Below are 27,943 nucleotides of genomic sequence, written 5' to 3'. Positions count from 1 at the left end.
TTTAGAAAAATTCAAGACGGATGAACAGTCAGAGATTTAGATTCACAACAGTTTGATAAACAAACATTTTCTCAGTTCACGCGATATAGACACAAGTCGTATGCCTTCATAGAGAGAAGACTCAGAGAACATCTTGATCATCTTGAAATCGAGAGTCATCTTGAAAATGTTAAAATCGTACAAAGTAAAAAAGCTTACATATTATATATTTAACATTTATGTCAAGGTATAACATCAAATGTCACAACCTCAGAAGTATATCAGAGAGCAAAGCTGTGTTAAATACATTTAATGAATATGTAAAAAAGAATCACAGGATAACATTTTTATTCACCATTTATTGTCTATAGTAACATGCATACTTGCTTACAGTTGGTTTTAGTGTGCAATACACAGTTTTATTTTGTTCCATTGTCTATGTTATATTACCCCAAATGTACTTTACAGGCTTCCTTACCAAAAGTTTATACAACATGATTCATTTCTCACATTTTTCAACACATAATGAAATATTCTCACAAGCCAGCAGCCAAAGACAACCTGTACACAACAAGGTGTGGTTGATATTACATCTCGGCCTTTTGGTGCCAAAATAAAGAGTCTGGGAGTTTCCAGGGGCGGGAATCGTTACAGCACCAGATAATAAATATTAAGTTTTACAGCTTTAACATTCTTTGTAGCTGAAAGGTCACGAAGGGCTTTGATTAAAATATTCTGGGTTCAAATATCCTCTTAGAACATTTGGCCAAGGTCTGAATAACTAATCACATTTAGTTACTCATTGTGCTTCTCTTCCTAACATTTCAAAATAAAGGTCTTGACTTAATTAGGTATATTCACAAGGAGGCCATTTTCCTAAGACGTCAAACTCAACGTGGGAAGCTTAAATGCTTAGAATGTTAAACTGCTGTATTAAAGTTATTAACACCTTTTTAACATTTAATTCATTAATATAGGGCCGTATTTAATGTTAAAACATCATACTTGATAAGTTATAAGCTTCTTTTAGACAACTGCTAACATTAGCATAAAGCCACTTCTTAGCTAATGTTACCTTCTAGTAGCATTACACGTAATAATTGTAAAGCTAAAGGTAATATTAGCTAGCAAGCAGTTATGTTAGCTAATGTTACCATCTAGTATGTTACACGAAATGACTGTAAAGCAAAACATAATTTTAGCTAGCAAGCAGTTATGTTAGCTGAAAGTACTGTTGGCTAACTTAGTTAGTTCACTTACCAACAGTTTTGTTAGCCAGGGCTTAGAAGCTGAGGTATGGAACCCCATATGATAGTAAAGCCAAAGACAGTGTTAGCTTACAGTAATGTTAGCAAGCCAAATGGTATGTTAGCTAGCCAACTGCTTGGAGCTCAGAATAAGAAGCTGTTGTGACCTAGCTTTCAACAAAGCCACATTTTTAGATACTGAAAACACTATGATTGAGACGCCAAAGTCAGTAATAGCTAGCTAGCAGTAATGTTAGAGAGACAAATGTTATGTTAGCTAGCCAACTGTTGCCGAGCTTGGAATAAGAAGCTGTTGTGGTCTAGCTTTCGGTACAAGCCGCATTTTTTTTTATACTGAAAACACTATGATAGTGAAGCTATAATAGCAGTATTAGCTAGCTAGCAGTAATGTTAGGGAGCCAAATGTTATGTTAGCTAGCCAACTGCTTGGAGCTCAGAATAAGAAGCTGTTGTGGTCTAGCTTTTGGTACATGCCGCATTCAATTTTGAAAATATATACATTTTATGTTGTAATGCAACTTTTGGATACTGAAAACACTATGATAGTGATGCCAATGGCAGTATAAGCTAGCTAGCAGTAGAGTTAGTGAGCCAAATGTTATGTATGCCAAGCTAGGAATTAGAAGCTGTTGTGATGCATTCAATTTTGTTTAGAAATTATATAACTTTTATATTTTTTATTTTTGGATACTGAAAACACTATGAAGCCAAAGGCAGTATCAGCTAGCTAGCTTGCAATAAAGTAAGCTAGCAGTGATGCTTTAGAACCAAAGTTTATTTTAGCTAGCCAAATGTAAGCTAGCTGGGACTTATCTGCTAAATGACATCATTTTCTGCCTTGAGAACTTCCCTTAGAAAATATTAAGAAACTCCAAAATGTATTATTGCATTATTATTTCTTAGATGTCACACATTTTGTAAGATTTGAAACCAGTACTACAGAACATTACACAACATTTTGAGCTTCCCTACCTAAGCATGATGTCCGGAGAAAATGGCGACCTTATGAATGTGGTCGTTTCTTTAACTAGCATACCAAAACAATCGCTAATCAATCGCCCTGTTTTTTTACCCAATTACAGTCTTTATCTTATATTTACAGCACACATATTAAAATAATGTTTTTTTCTCTGCACTGGCCGAATACTGGAGAACACCTGTCTTTTAAAAATATGCAACCAATTCTGTCAATTAAACTAGTTTAATTATTGCAGGTCCTAAGACTTCTAGATATGGAGATCTTTTGAGCTTAAACAATTTGATTGTTTTACATGATAAGCTAAGGTTCCAGCTAACTTGACTCTGTCTTTATTTCATTGTGACAAAGGTTAAATATTTTGAGTTAGCTTTCCTGTGATAAGGAGCCCTTATTCCTTACAAATGGACGACCTAGAACCATTACTGGAGTCTAAAGATAACACAACATTGGTTAACGTCTTTAGAGTAAGAGGAGGGTACTGTATCTGTTCGAGGCGTCACACTACCTTGGATTTAATCCAGTTTTTAACGGCTTTTGAGGAAGTGCTTTGGCTCAAGATTAAATTAAGATCAGGTGTATCTTATAAAAAAAATATGGGGTACTTCTTTAACTAACTGGCTTCTTCTGACACGTGTTTATCTTCTTTATCATGAACCTCAATCCTCTCCTGGAGTAGAAAACCCCCAAAATAAACCAAATTGAACAACTCACTGCAGCACATTTTAAAAGGAAAAACCACGTTATAAAAACACTACAGTCCAATCAGCTCATACTGAGGATTAGCCAAACCTATACTGAAAAGAGAGATAGATAATATACCGTATATTACTGTTGCAAGTCTCTTACACTTATGTATTTATAGTCCAGGGGCTGCGTTCACAAAAGCCTCTGCAGACAGCAGTGCTGATCCAGGGTCGCGTATGGCGGAGTGGACGTGACCTTTGACCCCAGGTCTGGATGACAAGCTATGCGAGTGCGTTTTCCGGTGATGTTAAAGAGAGGAAGCGTTTATATAAGACCAATACCACAGCACACAGTCACTGGCTGAAATGTTAGGCTGTGAATTATGAATGATTAAAAACAAAGAAGAAAACTTAAATATAAAACGGACCAAACTGATGGCAGAAGCTGGGCTCACTTATTTTAGAGTTCAACGCTGTGATATGAAGGCTGAATGATTGATCACAAACCTCAGAACCAGCACGAGTCTGGGTGGGTGGTGTCTTTTGTCTCAGTTTGAGCTATGAGGCTCTCTCACTGGGAGAACTGCCGTTTGTCACATCCTTCAAGGTAAGAGTTCAAGGTCTACGTTGACTTCATGAGAGTTTGGCTTTCCACGTGAACAAGAGAGCCACCAGCACTCTTATCTCTGGAGACAATAAATATATTTTTTTCGTTACCTTATGACTAATTTTGCTTGTTTGTTGTCTTCTTTATTAAAAAAATGAAGAAAAGCCTGTAATACTGAATGTTTCACCACTCAGGGAGTACGACATAAATTAGCCTGTTAGCTAACTCTAGATATTTCACATTGTTGTGTGATCTCCACTACAATGTAGATGAATGTACATTGTATCTAACTACATAATAAATAAATATATTAATAAGTAACAAAAACAAACAAAGAAAATCATTTTGAACCATTTTAAATATCACACTGGAGCATTTTTAATTCTACTTGTAATAATTGTTTTCATTACATGTTAAAAGTTTCTCTTGGAATTGGTTACTCTTCTCACTTGAACACCCTCTGATCTAAAGGAAAAGATCAAGTTGAACTAACGCCAAACCCAGGATAAATATGTGCCCCTGCTTATAAGTTTTTTGGGGGGTTCCCAAAATGCCAAATAAGTTCAGCGATGTACAGTTTCTGTGCAGATGAGGAGCTCTTTCTTGTCCCATCTGTTGCTGCAACCCTACCAGCTGCCTGTGCTGTAGCTGAGCTCAGCGGTCAATTGTTTCTTTGAGCGCCATCTTCTGGGCAAAATACTGTAACACAACAGAATACTTCACTCTGTTTCACTTATGCATACTAACGCAGCTCACTTCTAAGATGACAAGAAAGGTATTAACAGAGCGTCTCATACAAGAAATGTAATTGTATTAAATATCATTTAAAACAACATTTAAGATGTGAACAGTTTTGTTTGGAGTCACTACAGTAGAAGGAAAAAACAAGATTGGGCCATGCTATAAAACTCTTAGATGATTTAGAGAATTTAAGGTGACTTTCATTAAGCTGACTTAAAACATTTTTTGTTTTTGGGGCATTGCTGGTCTAGTGGTTTCAGCATGCGCCCCATGTGTGGAGGCCATAGCCCTCGTTGCAGCAGTGTCTACCCCCTCTCTCTGCTCCCCACGTTTACTGTCTCTCTTTGGCTGTCCTATCAAATAAAGGACAAAAATGCCCAAAAATATAACTTAAAATAAGTAAATAAATAATAATAATTTGTCTTGTTTTGAATGTTTTTGAAAATTTTAATTCATGTTCACTGAAAAAAAATAAAAATAATAAATCTGTAATTCAAATTATGATTGTGTTAAGAACATGCAAAATGCCCCAAAATATAAATAGAATAAATAAATAATATTAAATTTTTTTCCTGTTTAGCATGTTTCTGAAAAATTCATCTGCATTAGCTTAAAATATTACATGAAAATAAATCTGTAATTTAAATTATGATTGTTTTAAGAACATGCAAAATGCCCCAAAATATAAATATAATAAATAATATTAAGAATTTGTCTTGTTTTGAATGTTTCTGAAAATTTCAATTCATGTTAGCTTAAATCAAAATAAAAATACATTTGTAATTTAAATTATGATTGTGTTAGGAACATGCAAAATTGAGTATTTGATATTGAGAATGTATTCAAATATTCATGTTGTACCTTTAAGCAACAGTCAGAATGTTTAATGTAATATTTTTTTCATTTTTCAACAAATTAAATTTGCTTCAGGGATTTTGATCCATGTCTTAATCTGAATAATTTATCTTAAAGATAATCTAAATCATTACATCAATACAACTTTGCCTAAATCATGAATTCTGTACAAGTAGGAGGAATTCTCCAGAGACATTTTTCCAAACGTTCAAAAGCTTTCAACATTAAAATCAAGCTAGCTAACATTTCAAGCTAGCTAACAGGCTGTATATTCAACTTCAAGCCCACATTTAAAGAGCCAGAGATAGATTTGATGCTGGTTCTTTTGTCTTGTGTCGACTAACGTGACCGATAAACCAAACACTCATAAAGTCAGAGTAGCTTTTCAAAGACTCGTTCACGTGTTTCTCAAACAGGCACGACTCAACGAGGCAGTCATCCTCCGAGAAGCCAGTCGTCCCTGATTTCCCTGACTTGTTTTCATAAACTCTTTCTCCACATTTGGCAGATAAGTTAAGATTGCACTATAATTAATTTGTCTTGTGCTATATCAAGTGTTTTGTAAACACATTAAGCCCCCGCGTGCCCACCTACAGTTTGAAATCATGTAATATTGCTAATAATTATCACTCAAACGTGTAGGGGGGGGGGAGGAGGAGTGGTGCGTTTGTTTTTCACAGCTGAGTGTTAGTGGTTAAAAATGAGCAGACGGGGGTGGAGGTTGTTAGAAGTGTGTGAATGTGTGTGTGTTTGTTACAGCACACACAATGGTGGTTAGACACACGGCTCTCTGGGGTTCCAGTTGTAGCAGAGGCGTCATCAGGGGCTAAAATTACCAATCTGTTGTTGTGTAAGTGCTAAATGTTTCAAAATGCTGCAGATTGGGGTTCTAGTTGGTGTGAGGATGTGTGACTGAGTTCTGTTTGTTTAATATTAATGAGTGAACTAACTAAAACCCTTCATTTCATTTCAAACCCCAGTGTCTCAATATGTCCCCGTCACCACCACCACCACCCACCGAGCCCCCGTCTCTTCCCCGCTCTCTTTGAGAATCTCTTAGTCGGACCACTCGTTCTCGTCGAGCTCGGAGTCGTCGTCCGACTCGCTGTACTCCACGGCGATACGGCGGGACAGGATGGTGGCCACGTCGTTCCCGACAGGCTCCCTCTTGGCCTCCTGCTCCCTCTGCTCCTGCACCTTCCTCAGCTGGATACCTGGAGGGAGGATGGGAGGATGGAGGGGGGAGGGATGGAGGGGTGAGCAGGGCCGTGACTAAAAGATTCTGGGGACCTGGGCAACAGTTCATCCAAGGGGGGCCTTTGACATGTGAGGTGGTGATGCTGTTTTAGTTTGTATCTGATTCATTAGATTGAATCATTTTAATTTATTACAATGTTTTAACATTTTTAGGTTCCTTTTTTTTTATTTATTTTTTTTTACTTAATTTTTTCCACATAAATGGAAATAGAAACATCTGTTTGTGTGGTGTTGATGCTTTTTTCTACCTTTCTACCTTCTTTAATTTATTAAATGGGATAAAAATTGAAAATGTTTGTGCAAGTGTTTTCATTGTCATTACACCTTAAAGGCCCTGGGAACCCAAATCAACAAAATGTTCTACCTATATTTCAGACCATATGTAAATACTAAAAACTATGTAAAAATATTAGAACTCAACTTCATTCCATTTTGAAATATGTTCAATTACGTTTTTTAACACGTTTTCAAACTGGGTTTTAAGGGGGCTGGGTTTTCCTGATTTTTATTACATATTAAAAATCCAACCAATCAGATCACAACCTGTTACTTATGTTGATTGTTTAACATTTTTACTGTTTTTATCTCACTTCAAGGATAAAATGAGAAATTTAACAATGAAAATTTTAATGTTTGGAATTTCTATCTCTTTAAGGACACCTGAAGGCAGCATTTCATACAAAAAACATTCATTTTTAGAAAGATGCAACCATAGGAAGTGCATGAAATTATACATTATATAGTTTAAAAATAGGTCAATGTTGTATAATCTGGATTTGTATCACTTTGTTTCATAAGGGAGAGGATTAAAAGCACATTGTGGATATAAATCCTGAGATTTCCGGAATAAAGTCGTAATCTTCTGGGAAAAAGTTGTAATTTTATCAGAGAAAAGTCGTGATTACAGGCTTCAGTTAATCTTTATGTAATTTATCATTCCCGGGGTATCAGAGCATCAGCCAGCCTGCTCTAAAATGATCATCTTGTGAAGTTAACGCAACAACTGAGGACAAACAATCGTGCACAGGCCACCAGACTTCCACCAGATCCGTGTCTGGTCTGTTTCCAATCCGCAGAGCAGGACCGTCAGACAGCTGGAGTCATGTGACCAAGCTTTTCCTGCAGTAATCACTGAATCAAGGATTCTCATCTTCCTCTCATCCATGTTGTCTTTCTGGTCCTCTGAAAACCTCTGACCTGTTGACTCCAGGCCTGGCTCCGCTCATCATGACGGTTTGTTGTTGTAGTTAAGTGAAAAACGATCTGGTGATAACACAGAGTGTTTTATTCTGAAAATTAACTGGATGTTTTCATTTTGTTTTGGTGCCTGACTTCCTGTCCCGCTCCATCTGCTCTGTTGAGATTGATGCGTCGTGCTCCGGCATCCGGCAAAAATAGAAGTCTTGTGAATCTGATCCAGAGGGCTCTGGAGCCAGAATGTAACAGAGCGGATCCAGTGGAAGTTAACACATTGACTAGAATAGAAACCTATCAGTTCTGGTGCCATGACGGATCCAAGACACGGATCTGGTGGAATTTGGCCGTCAGTTTCTTCACAGATACTGATGACAATGTGGTGCTGATGTGCTGAAAGACTAAAGGAGTATTCCGTTTTTTTAGTATAGTATAACTTCACAAGATGCTCCACGTTCCTCATTTTAGCAAAGGCGACTTTATTTTTACAACTTTAATCTCAAAATCCCTTTTTTATTCATTTCTGCTATGTCCCTGATAATCTGTTGGGATTCTATCATAGTATTGTATCCTATAATTATTACCACTGATACTAAAAAGATGAAGTACAGTCACAAATATAATCTTTAGCTTGACCTTTGACCTTTTGAAACATACTCATCCACGCACTAACCTCTACGTATGGCCGCCAGCAAGTCGGAGCGGGCGTCGCTCATCGGGATCATCCCCAGCATGGTGGACTTCCTCGCTCCGTCCACCGCCTGGCCTCCGGCTGCGTGAGGCGGCGATGGGTGAACATGGAATCCAGAGGGAGCTCCCGGCGGAGGAGGTGGAGGAGCGGCAGGGGGTGCGCCAGAGGGAGGGTGGGCAGGGGAGGGCACGTAGTTGGCCGGGGGCGGGGGAGGGGAGGGGGAGTAGGGACGGGAGAGGGTGGAGGAGGTCGGGGGGACCGCGGAGGCGGCTGCGGAGGGAGGGACCGCGGAGGAGTCGAAGGCGGTTTGGGCGGAGGGGATGGTGGGGGGAGGAGGGGGAGGGGCAGGGGGGATGTAATACTCGGGGATGGTGGAGGGCTGGCTGCTGGTCGGGAGAGGAGGAGAGAGAAGAGAAGATGTTGCTCATGAATCAAGAAGCTTAAAACAACACTAGATAAGAAGCATCGTGTGCTAACCTTCAAGACTTTAACATCAAAATGTACTCATGATTAGAAAAGGTACCACAGGTTGTAAGATTTTTTTAGAGTGACGCTGCGACTTTTAAAGGATCAGCGCCACATTTAGGAAGAAATTAAGCGAGCCTTGATTATTTGGGGGTGAGAAAAACTGGCTGCAAAAAGTTAGAAGTTCAGAAAGCTACGAATCTCAGAACCCAACGGCGGTAGTCTGTCGATTATTCAACGTCAAGGAGTGACGGTGAACTTTTTCATGCTTTTTTCATGTAGCTAGGCGTCACTAATTAATTAACTTCCTGTCAAGACTTCCTTTTCTGTGGGCTGCAGTGTTTAAAGTCCAATCAGTGACCGTGTTCAGATCAAAAGAGAAGCACACTAACATGTCTACAAAATAAACATCATCATTTTTAAGTTCATTACTTCCCCCTTGGAAAAGTGTTTTAGTAATCTGTTTCTGGAGAGTCTCAGTTTCGCTGTAAATCAGAAGTTACTCTGAAGCTTTACTCAGGTTTACTTCAACCAATTTTCTCATGTTTCTGATGAAGATTTGTAAAGAGTACGTTTTGCTGGGAGGAGAGAGAAGAAGAGTAAAACAAGGGTTGATTATTTATGATACATTCCAGGAAATTGGAAATCTGAGCACTAATCAGCTTTCACACCAAATGTCTTTAAAATAACCGCCTGATTTTGCCCGTTCGATTTTGAGAGTGAAGCTGCGACTTTTAAAGGACCAGCGCCACATTTAGGAAAATATCAAACAAGCCTGGATTTTTGTCTGGTGAGAAAAACTGGGTGCAAAAAGTTTGAACTTCGTAAAGCTACGAATTTCCGAACCCAACGGCTGTAATCTGATGATCATTTAATGTTCAGGAGTGATGGTGAACTTTTTCATGTAGCTAGGGGTCACTAATTAATAACTTCCTGTCAAGACTTCCTTTTCTGTGCGCTGACTTGTTCACAGTCCAATCAGCGACTATGTTCAGATCAAAAGAGAAGCAAACTAACGTGTACAAAATAAACATCATAACTTTTAAGTTCATTACTTCACCCTTGGATAAGTGTAATCTGTTTCTGGAGAGTCTCAGTTTCGCTGTGAATCAGAAGTTACTCTGAAGCTTTACTCAGGCTTACTTCAACCAATTTTCTCATGTTTTTGTGGTTTAAGTTCTCCAAAGTAACAGTGCCTCATTACATCCCCTTGGAAAAGTGTTTGTTAATCTGTTTCTGAAGAGTCTCAGTTTCACTGCAAACTGATGCAGATTTGTAAAGAGTAAGTTTTGTTGGGAGATGAGAGAAGAAGAGTAAAACAAGGGATGATTATTTATGATGCATTTCAGGAAGTCTGAAATCTGAGCACTGATTGGCTTTCACACCACAGAGTAGAACCATTTTTTTTGTGCTGTTTTTCACATTTTTGACTACTTCTCGTCTGTTTCTGCAAGCTGCCGACCAAAACTCAAATGCAAGAACAAGAGCGTAAGAAATGAACTAAAGAGTAAAGGGTAAAGGTGTATTTGTAGACGTTTAAGACTGTCGGTGTTATGGGGTTTTAGGCCTCGGAGGACTCGTGAAGAGACATTTTGAAAAGGTGAGACGAATTCATTTTAACATTCCAAGCAGCGGCCGGCTGACATTCTCCTGACCTTTCTAGTTTCAACATCATGTTTCACTTTTTCATTTAATAAGTTGGAACAAAAGGAAAGCACAAACTCTAGAACTTTCTAAACTTCAAAAGTTATCAGCTTTTGATTTAACATTTTATGAAACAACAAGTATCATAAAACTTTAAATACGTCAAGGTTTCTATTTTTTAACATTTTAGGTTATTTTAGGTCAATTCCAACGTGACAGATTGTATAACACAATATAACACAAAACAAAGGAATAGAAAGATAAACCCACCCGTGCCCGGCCCGGTAATCCTTAACCGACTGCTGCCTCGGTCCGTTAACCATTTGGTCTCCGCCAGCCGGGACGCCGTGTCCTGATGGAGTCCTGCCAAGGGACGCCGCATGCCTCCCTCCAGCCGCCGGCCCTGCTGGTCCAGGAGGCTGGTTGGCCGGCCTGAGACCTCGGTCCAGTGACTGAGTCTGGGCCGCGGCGCTGAGGTGGTCCCTGGCGTGGGGGTCGGGAGGGTGGACGGCACCCGGGGGCTGGGCGGAGGGGTGGTTGGGGCTGGCCGGATAGGAATCCGACGCCATTGACCTGAACATGAGAGAGTGGTGAGTTCAAAGCCATCAAAGTGAACTTGTGTCCCACCTTTTTCTTTTTTTTTATAAAAAATTATAAACAAATTTCAATATTACTGGCATTTTTTAAATATAGGTTTTTGAAACTTATTAAATAAAAACTAAATAACATGAAAAAATAATAGATTTATCTAAAAAAAAAGAAATCCAAAACCAAATGAAAAATTAATCATATTTTTTTCTTTTTAACCAAGAAAAAAAAAATATATATTATAAATAAATACCATAATTAATGCTACTTTTTAAGATATAGCATTTAACATAGATTTTTGAAACTATAATAAATAAGTAAATTAAATAATGTATTTATTAAAAATGTTATAATTTCCGAAAACAAAGGAAAAAATAAAAATGTATATATATTTCTTTTTCAATAACTATAAATAAATACCATTAAAAATTGATTTTTTTTTTTTAAATGTGGCTTTTTTGAAACTGGGTAAAATTTTCTGTTTTGTATCACTCTTGTTAAGTTAGATACCAAATGAAGCTTATCAGACTCAAAATAAAAGAGAAAAAGTGAACAAACAAAAATTAAAGGAAGTACAACGTCACAAAAATGGTTTAATATTATCATTTTGCACCGATTTTGATATCCTGCTTGCTTTTTCTGTTTTCCATTCACTACTTAATTAATTTTTTTGCTGATTTACTTCTCACACCTACCTTAAAATGTTTCATTTAAGCTTTTCTTACAAAGATTTGGCTTTAGATAATGTTAAAACCAACTGATCTATTCATATGTTGTGAAGTATTTTGACCACTAGATGGCAGCAGAGAGCTGTAAAGAAAACAGCAGGCATGTCTGTGCTGCTCCCCTCTCCATTACTCCACAGTTATGTGTTTTAATGTGAGTATTTATGAGAGTTTGAGTGGTTATGTAACAGCACCTGCACATTAAAAGCCAGACATACCGTACCAACACGATCAAGCTTTTCAAAGCTGAGGAAACTACCGAATATTTTTAGGTTGTCTCAATGTAGGAAGTCAAAAGCCCAAAACATTGTCCTGAAATTGTGACCGGTTTGTGTGTGCATGTACTCAAAGTCACGTCAAGTTGTCCGTCGGCCCCTGGAGACTTGTTGTCAGGTTCAATTGTGTCACGGTAACAGGACTTTAGAGGAAAAGCTCACACACACACGTTTGTTTACCTGCTATCTGGGGACAAGGAGCCCTCTGAGGACATGCCATGGTAGGGGGAGGGGGTAAGCCTGGCGTCTGGTCTGAACTCCTTGTCGTAAGCCAGGACGTTCCACTCCTGTCGTCTGTTACGAGCCTTACGCACCTTGGAGGGTCAAAAAGAAGAAATGAGCGTTTGTTAATGAGTCAAAGTAAAACCAAAGTCAATACTGTGAACAACTTTTGGATATGAGCAGATAAACATTTATGTATTTCATTCAATAATCTCCAAATTTGTGATCAACTAAGTGCAACTATCTACCAACCTATCCACCCATCTGTTCATCCATCCATCCATTGATCCAACCAGCCACATAAACATCTCTAAATCCATCTATTTATCTTTCTATCATTCCATCTGTCCATCAGGCCTTCATTCTGTTATCCAAAACTCATCTCATCTGTCTTTCATCTGTCTTCCATCAATCTTTTGAACCATCCATCTCTCTCCCTCCATCTATCTTTCTATCTATCCACCCACCCATTTCTCCATCTTTCCATCTGTCCATCCATCTATCTGTCCATACATCTATCTGTCCATCCATCCATCTATCTTTCTATCCATCCATCTCTTTATCAATCAATCTGTCCATCCATCCATCTCTCCCTCCATCTATCTTTCTATCCATCCATCTCTCCATCCATCTTTCCTTTCATCCATCTTTCCATCCATCCATCCATCCATCCATCCATCCATCCATCCATCCATCCATCCATCCATCCATCTATATTTCCATCCATCTCTCTCTCCCTCCATCTATCTTTCTATCCATCTACCCATCCATCTCTCCATCCCTCCATCTGTCCATCCATCCATCCATCTCTCCCTCCATCTATCTTTCTATCCACCCATCTCTCCATCCATCTTTCCTATCATCCATCCATGTCTTCATCCATCCATCTATCTGTCTGTCCATCTCTCCCTCCATCTATCTTTCTATCCCACTCTCCCTCCATCTATCCCTCCATCTATCTTTCCGTCCACCCATCTCTCCAGCCATCCATCTATCATCCATCAATCTACCCATCTACCTATCTATCTACCTATCTACCTATCTACCTATCTATCTATCTATCTATCTATCTATCTATCTATCTATCTATCTATCTATCTATCCATCCATAAAAAGAGTTCACTGGGTTTACTCCTGGCTCACTTGGCACCCGTGTCACATTCATTTCTTCTCCAGGACCTGTATGATCCAATCGATTCTCTCATCCAAACTGCTGCAATGGTGATTAGCTCGTTTGTAGCAGCAGTGTGTGCCGCAGCAGTAAAATGACATGGCTGTAGATTAGATATGGCACATGTCCAAATTAACTGCATTAAGCCGGGAAATGTCCTGAGTGCAAGCTTAGCTCAGTGGTCAGAGAGTGACCCTTCATAAGGAGTCAACAGTCATTGACGCAGCGACTCCAACCCCAGTTTTTATCCCACTGACAGAGTGCTGGTGAGTGACAGCTGGACTCAGTCATGAGAGGTTCACTCGCTTTGAGGAGAAGTGACATCGTCCACTGATGTGAACCAACAACGGCATTCAAGTCTAAGACTTGAATATGAGACGATCCAACTTTTTTTTAAAGGGAAAATATATCTGTCCATCCATTCATCCAACCATCTTTCATTCCATTATCCTAAAATCATCCTTTGTGTGTCTTTACTCCTTCTTCCACCCATCTCTCCATTCATAAATCCATCTTTTGATCCTTCCATTTGTCCATTAAATCATCCATCTTTCTTTACATCCATCAATCCATTCAACCACCCATTTGTCCATTCATCCATCTTTCCATCTTCAAATCCATTCATCCATCCCTTTGTTTGTCCATTCATCTATCCAACCATCTTCCATCCACTGGTTTGTCCTTACACCCATCCATCCATCCATCCATCCATCCATCCATCCATCCATCCATCCATCCATCCATCCATCCATCCATCCATCCATCCATCCATCAATCAATCCATCCATCCATCCATCCATCCATCCATCCATCGGTTTGTCCATTCATCCATCCATCTATATTTCCATCAATCCGTTTGTCCATTCACCCATCCAACCATCTTTCCATCCATTCATCCACCTATCCATCCATTAGTTTGTCTATTCAACTATCCATCCATCCATCCATCCATCCATCCATCCGTTTGTCCGTTCACCAATCCCTCCATCCATTAATATTTCCATCCATTTGTCCACCCATTTGTCTTTTCTCCCATCCATCCATCCATCCATCCATCCATCCATCCATCCATCCATCCATCTTTCCATCCATCCATTCTTCCATCTGTTTGTCCATTCACCAATTCTTCCATCCATCCATCTTTCCATCCACTCATCTATTCATCCATCCATCTTTCCATTCATCCATTGGTCCATCCATTCATCTTTCCATCCACTCATCTATTCATCCATCCATCTTTCCATTCATCCATTGGTCCATCCATTCATCTTTCCATCCACTCATCTATTCATCCATTCATATTTCCATCCATCCATTTGTTGGTCCATCCATCCACCTATCCATTGGTCCATTCATCCATCTATCTGTTGGTCCATCAATCCATCCATCATTGCTCCATCCATCCATCCATCCATCCATCCATCCATAGGGAAAATATATTCAGGGCTCATATTAGAGTAAATATGGTACTTCTTGAACAGGCCTATAATCAGAGGTTATTGGTTATTGATGTTACAAATAGAAAACAAATCATTACTGACCTTCTTCACCTCCCTGCTCGGGTCCTCAACCTGCTTCTGCTGCTCCTGAAACAGACACAGAGGCAGACGGAGAGACGGATGAAAGAGAGGAGAGAAAGTAGGTTGTAGGCAGAGGCAGAAAAAGAAAAGGGGACCCCCAGCACCAGCAAAGCACACACTCACACGGTCTAGTCTACACATTGACACCTGGACACTACCGACACCAGACTCATGATGGACAAAAAAAAAGGTCTGGGAACACGGGACGGGAAGCAAACCAAACACGGAGGGTGAGAGAGCGGGTGAGGTGTGGCGAGCCAACGCGACAGACAGACACAAACAGAGGGGAGGTGTGTGTCTGTGTGTTTCAGTATCCCTGCTTCAGTCTGTGGTGTCTTACCTGAGTTTGTACCTCCTCTAAAAGTATGTGTGATGTGTTTGGTGTGTTAGTGGGATATGCAGGGGGGGTAAAGTGAGAGGGCAGGTCAGGGGTCGGGGGTTATCTTACAGAGATGGACAGGGGGCTCCTGGGTGGGGCCTGTCTGGAGTGGGGCCTGTCAGGGTGGGCCGGACAGCCCTATGGAAACATGGGAGAAAGACAAGCTGGTGCGTTAGACTGAGCAGAGGAGGCGGAGGAGGAGGAGGAGGAAGGGGAAGAAGGATGGGGTGTTTGCTTTGGAGAGAGGGAGTCACTATAAAGAGAAGTTTGAGCAATCCTCCTGCAGAAGAGGACTTTGTTTGAACGGGGTTTTACTCTGCTGGGGTACAAATTGCAGAAGGGGGAACAGAAAAATGTGAGAAGCATTAAATTGAACAGAAATATCAACACATTGCAGCAAAGTCGTACAGCAGCAGTTGTTCAGGGGTGTCAAAACTGACTGTCGACTCTGAATTAAAAGGGGTTACCACTGAAATATGTCAAACGTGACTCTGTGACTTTAAAATAAGTTTCCACACAACCGTAAAAAAAACGTTTATCTTGTTGCCCTTGGATAAAACAAAAACCCCACAGCTGGTCGAGCCCATGAGGCTGCCAGCTGAGGCCCTGCTGACTACACTAGGCTACCTGTGCGTGACAGATACCTCGCTGCACGGCTGAGGCTCGCACGCCTCTGAAGTCCAAACAGGCCGTGTAAGCTGCAGATCTACAACTGTTTCAACACATTCAACACATGCAATATTCCTCATGATGTCATTATGATGCAAAGTAAAACATGAGTGCCTATCTCAGTAACAAGTGTGGTCCAAACTAGTGACATCTTCTGCTGCTTCTGGACATCTGTGTCCACTTTGTGCACAGACTATTTCACCCTATATCCACTGTATACAGTCTGTGTGAGTACTATCCATATCATAGACTTGTCATTACTTCAGTAAAATAAAAGTTAAGTGATTCCTTCATTGGCTTTGTTTTGTTTTTTTACAGATAGATAAAATCCATGCCTTTGATTGGTTTTCAGCTAAAGGCCATACATCAACTACTCTTGGGTCTTCTTGGGTCCCATAAGGTGACCATTTTTGATCTTGTGTGCACACATTATAACCTCTGAGGAAGCAGCAGTGGTAATGGTTCCACTTGCTATCGTCTGTCATTAAAAGGGACAAGATAAACCGTCATTCTCAGCAACTTAAAGTCACATATGTCTGAGTGAGGTGGTAATTAGACCTGTCTTATAATGTAAATGTAAATGTCACTGTTTCCCAACTGACCTGTTTTCTTGTAATTTATGTACCTTGTTAGTACCTCAAAGCTGAAGTGTATTTTTTGTGTTTTTTTATTATTCATATATATTGTATTACTTTCAATGTAACCTATTTATTTTATTTATTTATTATAATACATTTTTTGTCTTGTGTAATTTGTTTGACATCGTGACCACTTATTTAATGCTGGTAGTTGACAATACTACAGTTTTGTTATAAGAAAAAAATTACTAATACAGGGCAAGCCAAAAGACAAAAACTTGAGTTCTCAAGATAAATATTATGTCCTTTGTAGGACTTCCAGGGCTCCACAGACGTCATTTGTCATCAAATGTCATTATTTGAACGCCAGTTGTTCACAACACTTCAGTTTTGTTATAAGAGAAACTTAATACAGGGTTAAAAAAACAAAACAAAGCCACAAGACAAAAACTTGCTTGCACAAAATACATAATATCTCCTTTGCAGGACTTAAAGGGCTCTACAGACGTCATTTGTCATTAAATGTCATTATTTGTATTTTTTTAAAGTTATATTTTTGGGCTTTTCACACCTTTATTTTACAGAGGAGAGGACAGTGGATAGTGTAGGAAACTTGGAGAGAGTGGGGGAATGACATGCGGGAGGGAGGCCGCAGGCTGGATTCGAGCCCGGGCCACCTGCTACATGGGCGCGCAACTTAACCATTAGGCTAAGTCAACGCCCATTAAATGTCTTTATAATCCAGTAATTTCCTGTCTTTATGGTGTTAATACTATTTTTTATAAATGTTTATAAACTGGTATTTTGTGTGTAACATAAGCGCCCTCTGCTTGGCAGTGTCGAGGGGTGCGCCCCATGTTGTGTTGATATGTTATAGCTCTGCTAGAATACATTAAATTCAGTCTGTTTCTCTGGGTGAGAGTGATGTTTATCCACATCCTAAGTACGAGAGGTCTTCAGAATTTAATATCAAACGCTTTCGTGACGATATATATTATATGCAGAGTAACTGCAGTTCACCACATGACGCCTAATTAGCTAATTCATAGCTACAACATTATCTCTTTGGTGTATTACGCTTTCCCACAGTTAGGTAAATTATTGATTTCTGTGTTCAAGCGTTTTTTTGAGCTTATCATTGCTACAAAGGAGGCTGTAGGGTAAGAAAGACGGAAAGAAACGCAATGCTTGTTGCAATAGCATTCACACTGCACAGCAGGAGCCCCATGTTTGTATAAATAAGTCCACATAATTATCCACGACTCATTTCATCTGTTGTTAAAAGCAGCTTTCCCCCTTTAGATATGCATTAGTCTCTGCGTAATGAGCCCGTCCAACTGCTGCTGTATCAATAACTTATTGCACAACAAAGCAAAGCTCAATGGTGGATACAGTCAAATAGGAACGCATAAAATGAAATACTGCATAAAAAAATGACATTAAGGCGGGAAGAAACAGATTAGCAGCAAATTAAAACAGCAGATGAGTTTATTTTTTTTACTGCTCAGTCACACTACCTCACACACCTTGCACTCGACACATGCACATCCACGTAGATGTGAGCTCCAGCAGCACACAGCACAAACACACAGCCGTACCTTCTGCCGTCTCTTCTCCTTGCGTTTGTCCTCGGTGGCCTGGAGCATCTTCTCCTTCCACAGGTTGAAGAAGTAAGAGGGGTCGGTGTAGAACTTCAGGGCGTCCTTCTTGTCATCCCTGCGAAGGGACATAAACAGAAAGTGGTTAAAGGAGGAGGAAACAAACAAAACAGATGGATTTCTGAATTAAAGAGGGATTAAAAGTCTAAAAGACTTTTGATTCCTCTTTAATTCCGAATTAAGATTAAATCCTCTTTAAAAAGATTTAAAATGACCATGTAAACACCTAATTCCGAATGAAAATGATAATTCCGAATTAAACTTAAATCCGATGTAAGTGGCTGGTTTATTCTGATTTTAAATCCGAATTGAATAATTCCTCTATCATGTATACGTTCATTCCGCTTTAAATAATTCCGGTCGTTCTGCGCACGCTCGTTCCCTTGTCCTGTCGCGATGACGCACATACTCCGCGCTGGCGGGCACATATTCCAGGATGAGGTAGAGCAGCCGTTGCACTAACCGGCTTTGAATCGCCACAGTCCGGTCTTCCGCCTCCCTTCTCCGGTCATCTATCTCTCTTCTCCTCCTCAGCTGACGAAAGTGAAGCAGTACGTTTGTGTCGAGCTGCTTTTTAACAACTATAGTCAAAATCAAAGCGACATTTGAACTTATTGTGTGGTCTTCCATGTTGTAACCGAAAATGAAAGAAGCAGGAACTGGAGTCTGTTTTCTTCCGGTAAACGTAAATACGTCACGCCCACCCCTGTCCAATCAAAACCCTTCCCAACACCCAGACGTTAACAGGAATTGAATAAAAACAATTAAACGTGTTTTCCATGTTAACCTCAATTCGGAATTAATATTTCCATGTAAACACGAAGGAGAAAACTTTAATTCGGAATTATTTAATTCGGAATTATCAATTCAGAATTAAAAAACATCATGTAACCGTACCCATTGACTCAAAATGTAGAGGTAGAAAAACACCGACCTATAAGGACTGAGGATGTTCAGCGGTGGAGGTTTGTCACAGCGATGGTACATCTCCACAACAGGGTTGGGGACCGAGGTCCTCGACACCACCTGCTGGTCCTGGATGGTGCTACTCTTGAAGGCCTTCCTCATGTTGATGTCCTGCAGGGAAACTGGAGGGAGGAGAAACAAAAAAGGGGGATTAATAAACAGCGTGGCAAACATATTGAAATTAGGCCAGAATAAATCGGCAGAATTATTTACGAGGAACCCTTATCAGTGTTTGACAACATAATCCCTCGAAACAGATGTTTTAACTGTTGAATTGTCGGATTAGAGGCTAAATCCTGCGTGAGCGGCAGTGTCCTCCAGTCTCTGGTCTCAGTCTGGAAAGTTCAATCTGATAAATGGAGTCAGGAATCACGAGAGTAGCAGCAGGAGAGCAGGATTCATCAACTATCCATTCAACTTTAGCAACTTAATTTTGAATTAGTGTTAAAAATATTTAACAGATTCCACTGTGATACAAATAAAGACTTGTCACAGATTCATTTTTGACTGTTGAATGAAGTAGCAGCTCTGATTTTATCATATCTATTTAAAAACAGCTGTAAAAGGAAAGGTCTATTTTTAACACCACAAATACAACATGTATTTCATTGGATTTCCAGAGGGTGAATCTGTTCTGTGTAACTGGAGGAACATAAAATATATAAAATCTTGTGTTTATGGTTCTTATTGTTAAGTGGTCTACACCTCCCAAAGCAATAAAAGTAGCACGGCTCTGACTCTTTTATCTTCTTTCCATTCAAGGAGAGGAATAAATTTGATTCTGAAATCGTAATACATTCAACAACGTCTTTGTTATTAAATCTCTGGGATGTTCTCTTCATTAACTGAGTCTTTGTTGAACTTTAAATTACATATAATCTATTTTTTAAAGTGTGTTGTAAGTATGACTAGATTCCACTGTCAGAGGAATAAATACAGCTGTGGAATGAACTGCCTGAGGAAGTTAGGTTGGCGGACTCTCTGCTCTCTTTTAAGTCTTTGCTCAAAACATTATTTTATTAAAGAGCATTTCCTGATTTTATTTGATCAAAGTGTCTCACACAGTGTTTGTTTTAAATTGTGTTAATTTTATGTTCTTTTAATGATACTCGCAAAAATGTTATGGTCTTTTAAGATGTTCTTTATTTTGCACCTGTCATTTGAGGCATTGTAAAGAACTTTGCAATGTAGATTTTGAGGTGTTCAATTAAAATAAAAATGCAAACAAAAGAAAAGATATTACTCTATAAATTCTACTTATTATTATTTATTTATTATTATGATTATGATTATTATTATTTATTATTATTATTATTATTATTCATTATTATTATATATTATTATTATTATTATTATTATTATTATTAATAACAATCTAGAAATATTTATTATTAAAAAGCATCAATTGAAGAAATTTGGCTTTTTTATGGATTAACTTGCTCAAACCACTTTATTGAATCCCAAACTAGTTGGTGAATAATTTCCCAGTTGACAACAAATAGATAAATGCAACTCTCCATAAAACCCTGATGGTAGCTAAATGCAAATGTCCAATTTCAAACATGTTAGTGTAGCTTGGACACAGACATTTATGCTTTTATAGATTTTGTTAAAGGCATTTTGTTAAGTAGGATATCTATTTACAGACACAGAACTAAAGGTAGAGATAAAACATGAGCTAAAGGCTGAAACACAGAAACACCAAAATGAATCCAGGAGCACGTTTAACATCAAAGAGTGTTTCCTCTAATACACTTGAACCAAACATGTATATACATGAGGACATGACACAACCAGCTCCCATACTGTATGCACTCTGATACAAAACACATACATATGCATGGACACACACTGAAGGTGATAATAGGACAGCAGGGACAGATTAGTCTAAGAGCATGTTGCACTGGCTTAATGAGCATATTTTACATAAACACACACATGTTTTTGTCTATCTATACATGCAAGGACTCTCATTCACTTACTGCATTTCAGAGCATTTCATTCAAACCCTCAAGCATCACATCTGAATATACAATCCAAACTTCTGCCCTTTACTTCGTCTAACCTTTAGCTTAAAACTGAATTAAGTCCTGAAGTCATATCTTTAAATAAAGATGTGTATAATGAAGTGTCCTCATGAGGCCTGATGGTCCCTAAAACAGAAGTAAAAAAGAGACAAAGGTCCCTTTAAAGCAGTTAAATGTGTAGTTTTATTTGTGTTTTTATACGAGTTTGTGTTACACTGCCTGACTTGCCTACCTAAATGTCATCATTACACAGAAAGGTCCCTGTGCCATGCATGTAAAAGTGATAATGGTCCCCACAATGCTGCTAACATGTGTAAGAGACATACAGTATGTATATAACTTCATGGAAATATAGTTATATTAGTGTTATTGTGCTTTTGAGACAGAATGTCCTCATAAGAATGGAGCGTCCCCATTTGAAAAGTGCAAAAATTGAGAAATGTCCCCACAAAGCAAAGTAGCTTAATGTAAAGGAGAAATGTGTTTATATTTGTTTTTGGACTCATGAGATTTTTAAATGTTACCAATCAGTGATGAACAAGGTTTGCCTACCAAACTGTCCTCACAAGGCTCGAGTGTCCCCAAAACAAAAGACTGCAAGTGAAAAAGGTCCCCGTAAACCTGCTAACGTGTGTAGGGGAATACTGTTCTGAAATACTGTTTCATACTCATGAGATCACTGAGCTCGGTTTGTGTTACACAGACTGTAAAATTCTTCAATGATATGATTTGTTCACTAAAACATTCCCAGAAGGTATGATGGTCCCCATAACAAAGGTACAAAATTGAAAAAAGTCCCCATAAAACAGTGGAAATATATAGGGGGAAATGAAAAGCTGTATTAGTGTTTTAGTATCTCTCAATGCTTTGTGTGTAATGCAACCATAGACTGTATAATAAATGAACGTAGTATCCGTGACGTCACCCATCTGTTCCTGAAGCGCTGTTTTCAAGCCAATCGACGGCGGCAGCCATATTGGAAATGCTGAACTCAATCAGGCATATTGGAACGAAAAGAGGCGGGGTTTGAGCCTCCTAGCCAACAGCTATGTGTTCCCGTCCGGGAGTCAAGTCAGTCATGTCCTTATTTGGGCAAAAACTCGTAATCTTAATATCTTCTGAACCGTTGTGTAAGAAAAAAATTCACCCCCGTACAGTGTGTGCCGATCGAGAAATTAGCTATGTAGACCGAAGTCAGTTTTTGAACCAGGCTGTAAACATGTTTATTTCTGCTGTAAAGATCGTCTTTTTTGAATGGGTGTGTATGTGGTTTCAAGAGTTTCTGCAGCCAGCCTCAAGTGGACGCTCGAAGAACTGCAGTTAATAACACTTCTGCATGGGCTTCATAGTTTGAGACCAGAGGTTGCCGCTTGAATGCAACATATGAAAATGTGTGATGCTGATTTGTGTACCCTTACATCCTGACGAGGCATGACGGTCCCCACAAAAAAAGTACACAATTGATAAAAGTCCCCATAAGGCAGGTAACTTGTGCGAGAAAAATGTGTCTTTTTGTGTTTTCAAAGTCTCTGAACCAGATTTATGTTACACAGTTTTAAGAATTTGTGATCAATGATTTGTCTATACGTTACTGGAGTGTGTGTGTGTGTGTGTGTGTTTTAGAGTAAGAGAGAAAGGGAGAGTATGAGACTGAGAAAAAACTGCATGTATGTGTGTCAATCCCTTAACCCCAGGGGGGGTTTAACGCCACTGTGCTGCAATGCTATCCAGGATCAAGCAGATGGTTTAACCTACACACACACACGTCGGTTCAGTGAACACTGGACCAGTATATAATAAGGTTAAACCGTGTCAGATTGACATATGTTCCTACCAGTGATTTACTTCACTGTTCTCACTGTGTTCTGTTTGTGTTAACGGCACTATTAACGTCAGAGACAGGAGTGTGTTCACCTTTTAACGCAAAGACTTATTCCTGAAGAACTTAAAAGAGATTGGCTGTTTGATGCATGTGTATGTCAGAGTGTGTGTATGTGTGTGTGTGTGTGCAGATTCTGCAGTCAAAGCACACTCCTGTCTGCTCGCTGTTTGATCATTCCTTCCTAAGCTTCTGTCCCCGCGGCCAAATGAATAATCCACAAAACTAGCAGCTAATGCAACTTTCATTCAGACACATCTTCAAAGAGACCTCAAGCGCTGCCTCTCTTTTTTAACACACACACATGTAAACGCACACAGTACTGGCATGTTCCTTTCTTTCTAACCACACTCTCCTCTGGCTCCAACGTCGCCTGTCTCTCTCCTCTGTGTCTTGCACTCTGATTTCTTTCCGCACATTTACATGCGTACAGACATGTCGTCCAAAACCAGATTACTGTTTTACACTTTCATAAGGGGATTTGCAGTTGCCAGATTTAAAAATTAACATTCACCTGGATTAATTTGGATGCTTTAACAAATATTTTATGTGTGCAAGACTTTGCAGGATTAAACGCTGCAATGTGAAGCAAACACAGAAATGCAAAAAAACTGCAGTACCTAGAATGGCCACTTGGGGCTGGTGCCAAAAGTGAGTCAAACCCCATTAGGCCCCAAAAAGAGGCTTAACTTTGCAGCACAATAACACGTGTTTGCAGCCTGGTACAAAATATTTTTCTTTAATTTATGTAGTTAAATTCCCTTATGAATAACTGCTTTTAACAACTCACCTATTTAAATATACAAAGGCTAATAGTTAGCTTCATTTAAAGGCATAGTCACTTTAAATGACAGGTTGGTGCTGGTAGCCTTTCAAAGCTAATTTGGGAGGCTTAACTTAGCATATAGTTTTATTGTTGGAGCTTTTAGGGAACTTGAAAGTATTAGACAAGTTGTTTGCTGTAGTATGAGGTCATTCAAGTGTTCACATTTGTATTGGATCCTGTGTCAAAATGCTTTACTGGTTAGCCTAGCTCTTATCTAGTAATTTAATTAGTCAGCTAATAACTGTCTTTGTCCATAACCACGATTATTACTTTTATTCATAAATATTTGCTAACTCCATGAAATGTTAAACGCCATCTTGTTTGTAGTGATGGCCTGGCCTCACCATACTCCACTTGGTAGCCAAGCTCTTTACGAGCAATTTCCCTAACCAGCTAATAGATTAGCCTTGAGGTTAACTGCATTACTTTTATAACAGTGTTTGCTAAATCCTCAACATTTCAGCCAGATAATGGTCACATGATCTCTCCAATTAAATTATAAAATACAAGTAAAGTACCAAACTTGTGGCTGACAACAAAGGTAAAAATACCAAGGATAACTCCCCTTCCTGTTTATGGTGCCAACTAAATAAAGGGCGATAAATTAAGTTTCTTTTTCTTTCTTAAGTTCATTGTTTCCTTCTTTCTCGTTCTTTCTTTGGTTCGTTCTTTCTTTGTTTCTATTTCTTTCTTTCTTTCTGTCTTTGTTTTTTTCTTTCTTTCTTTCTTTGTTTCTTTCTGTCTTTGTTTGTTTCTTTGTTTGTTTCTTTCTGTCTTTGTTTCTTTCTTTCTCTTTCTTTCTCTATCTTTGGTTCAATCTTTCTCTGTTTCTCTTTCTGTCTTTCTTTCTTTCTTTTATTTCTTCTTTCTTTGTTTCTCTTTCTTACTTGCACTTGTTCTTTGTTTCTCTTCCTTTTTTCGATCCTTCTTTCTTTGTTTCTATTTCTTTCTTTCTTTTGTTCGTTCTCTCCTTATTTCTTTTTCTTTCTTTGGTTCGTTCCTCTTTGTTTCTCTCTTTTTTTGTTTCTCCTTCTTTCTTATGTTCGTTCTTTCTTCCTCACATTTGTTCCTTCTCTTTGTTTCTCTTTCTTTCATTGGTTCTCTTCGGTTCTCTTTGTTTCGTTCTTTCTTTGTTTCTCTTTCATTCCTTTTCTTCCTTTCCTTTTTCCTTCAGTCATACAGTCGGCTGCCTGCCAGTTTCGAGATAGTGAGAAAGAGAAAATCCTGACAAAGTAGGTGATGTGGCAGTAGTGAGGGATGAAAACGAGAGAAAGAAAGACGAGTGAGAAGATGTGACTGAGATTCAAAAGATGGAACAGTAACAGATGATGAAGTGAAAGAGTGGTACAACCGACAACAAAAAATGCTTGTGCGTAGGAGGAAGAGGCCTGGAGATGGACAGAAGAGGAGAGGGGAGATGAAAGAGTGTGGTGAGGAGGAGGAGGAGGAGGAGCAGGGGAGGAGGAGAGAGAGAGAGAGAGAGAGAGAGAGAGAGAGAGAGAGAGAGAGAGAGAAGGATAAGACAGAAGACTGCTGAGCTTTTTCTTTTCATCCTCGTCTGTGCTGCTCTTCTGTCTGAGGCTGCCGTGCTGCAGAATGACGAGGCAGTATCAGCAGAGAGAGAGAGAGAGAGAGAGAGAGGGAGAGAGATGAAAGAAAGAGAGAGAGAGGGAGAGAGAGAGATGAAAAAGAGGGAGTGAGAGAAAGAGAAGAGATAGAGTGAGAAAGGATGAGGATATGGAGAAGGGGAATGAGGCTAAAAGACGCTTTAAGCAGGAGGAAGAGAGGTGAGGAAAAAAGAGATACTCAAGTAGAAAGGGGGAGGAGCCAGAAAGAAAAGAAAGACGAGAATAGACAAAAACAAGGAAAAGAGGAAGAAGAGGTCGTCCTAGAGGATGTGAAAACGACAAATGAGAAGAAAAGATGGAGATTCAAAAAGCTTGAAATAAAAGGAGACTGATTTTAAAGAGAAAGGGGGAGAAAAAGGGAGGAAGGAGGGGTGGAGAGAGGGTGAGAATTTAAGTGTATGCATAAAAAGGAGAGAGCAAAGGAAGAAGAGAAGAAAAGGTGTCAGAGAAAAAAAGAGTAAAGGAAAGTGGTGGAAAATGAGGGTGAGAAAAAGGAAAAGAAAAGAGAGGGAGAATATTGAGAAAATAGGGATGTCAGATGAGGAAGGAATGGAGGGAGAGAGGTAGAGATGTACGGAGGATAAATGGGAGGGGAAGGGAGAGAAAAAGGAGGAGGAGAAGAGGAAAAGAGGAAAAGATAGAGGAGGATGGAAACATGAAAATCTTGAAGAAACGGTAGAGGAAGAAAAAGAGGGAAGGGAGGACTAGATTCAAGGTTCCTCACATCTTACATTAAAGGTTGGTTTGAGCCTCCGGGGCCACCGTAGTCTGCTCTGAAACCCTGAAATGTTAACACCGACTAGATCATGACAGCCGGGTCTGAATGAGACTGTGTGTCTATCAAACACTGCATTAACAGAGCTGACCTTCAGAGGCGGTGAAACGCTTAATGGACGAGATAATGATTCTGAATTGAACTGTGTACACAACCACACACAAAACACACACAGCTACAGGCACCGGGCCAATGGAGTGTATAGAGTAAAAGTACGTCTTAGAGAGCAAAGGGGAATGAGTCAGGACTGCAGGTAGGCCAGTTTAGCACCTGGACTCTTCTACTACAGAGCCACGCTGTTGTAATATGTCTTGCTGAAATGTGTATGGTCCTTCCTGGAAAAGGTGTGTCCTGATGGAAACGTACATCGTTCAGGTGTGTAAGTTACCCACACCATGGGCACTTATGCATCCCCATACTATCATGGATGTAAGGTTTTGATCCGCGTGCCGTTAACAAGCCGGGAGGTCTTTCTCCTCGTTATAGCAGAGAATGCAGCGTCCATTTTTTATCATTTCACTCTGAGGAAGATTATTCTGAAATTGTAGAAATATTGCTCACGTAGTCTCTCTTTAGTTTTGTTTATCCCATGTTTTTCACCACATATCTGCAGTATGACTTAAAGGTGACATATCACGCTTTTTTCATCAATATATATATTGGTCTAAGAGGTCCCCAAAACATGTCTTTAAAGTTTATGCTCAAAAAAACACTTTGAAATCAGATTTTGGCATGCCTCAAGAACCCTCTTCTTCAGCAGTCCTCAGAACACTCTGTTTTCTCTCTGACCACGCCCCCTCAGGAAGTGGATGTGCCTCGGCTCTCCAGCACGTTGATCTAATGTTTACATGTTGGCTGAATATATACGGCTGCTCAGAGATCACGTTACTTCAACCCTCTGAATCTGATCCAGAATCTGATCCTGATGGAGAGGCGCCTGTAGCAGGACCTTTCTGAAGGATTGGTCACAGATTTAGTGTTTCTTGTTGTTTTATTTATTAGTATGTCGACGTGTGTCTTGGTACACAGCTACGAACATGTAGCTATGTGGCTATGCTAATTAGCGCTAGCACTTATCCATGATAAATAAAAATCATCCACTAGATCTTCAAATCTGCAGACGTGGGGAGTAAAACCGACCTTTGTGTTTATTAAGACAGCCTACAACTAGCATGCCTCCCTCCTAAGCTCCTTGTTAACACACATTTGTGCAGGTAATGAAAAACGGAGGAGGGGATTCAGTATTATTTTATACAGTCTATGGGCTGAACAAGCTCAGAGCTCTGACTCCGTGACAGACCGGATATTGTTGTTACGTAACAAAAACACGGAAGTCTGAAACGGCTCGTTTCACACACATTTACAGAAAGGTGGAGAAATCAGAACAGGGGCAGAATGGATTTTTTTCATTCTCGGGGGGTTTGTAGACATGTCAGGGACACATATTTCAGGTAAAGAACCATTAAAAAGTCAATTTTGCATGATATGTCACCTTTAAGATCCATATCTTGTATAATGAGGGATTAAAACAAGAATCTGAGAGGGTCCTTTGTGTCTCTGTAGATATGTGTGTGTCAGTGCTCTGCCCTCGAACAGCCTGCCACGTTCTGAAGCCTCGACTGATGATTTATTGA

The 27,943-nt window shown here is 39.4% G+C and overlaps 1 protein-coding gene across 3 annotated transcripts in view; it reads right to left on the bottom strand.

The window, feature by feature from the left end:
- Positions 1-318: 318 nt before the first annotated feature.
- Positions 319-27,943, bottom strand: part of zgc:109889 (uncharacterized protein LOC553542 homolog) — a 65,627-nt gene continuing 38,002 nt past the window's right edge. For 2 of the 3 annotated variants that reach the window (XM_034677233.1, XM_034677234.1), the window contains 8 exons: positions 19,143-19,296; positions 18,149-18,266; positions 15,373-15,441; positions 14,886-14,930; positions 12,132-12,265; positions 10,634-10,936; positions 8,237-8,637; positions 319-6,326 (listed from right to left, as the gene is read on the bottom strand). In XM_034677233.1, the coding sequence (XP_034533124.1) occupies positions 6,169-6,326; positions 8,237-8,637; positions 10,634-10,936; positions 12,132-12,265; positions 14,886-14,930; positions 15,373-15,441; positions 18,149-18,266; positions 19,143-19,296 (1,382 nt within the window). In that variant the 3' untranslated portion in view covers positions 319-6,168. The remainder of the gene's footprint in view (positions 6,327-8,236; positions 8,638-10,633; positions 10,937-12,131; positions 12,266-14,885; positions 14,931-15,372; positions 15,442-18,148; positions 18,267-19,142; positions 19,297-27,943) is intronic. The other variant, XM_034677235.1, reaches the window with a different exon arrangement.

Source organism: Notolabrus celidotus, chromosome 23 (assembly GCF_009762535.1).
Source record: "Notolabrus celidotus isolate fNotCel1 chromosome 23, fNotCel1.pri, whole genome shotgun sequence".
NCBI lineage: Eukaryota > Metazoa > Chordata > Actinopteri > Labriformes > Labridae > Notolabrus > Notolabrus celidotus.
This window is presented reverse-complemented; position numbering and strand designations above follow the sequence as displayed.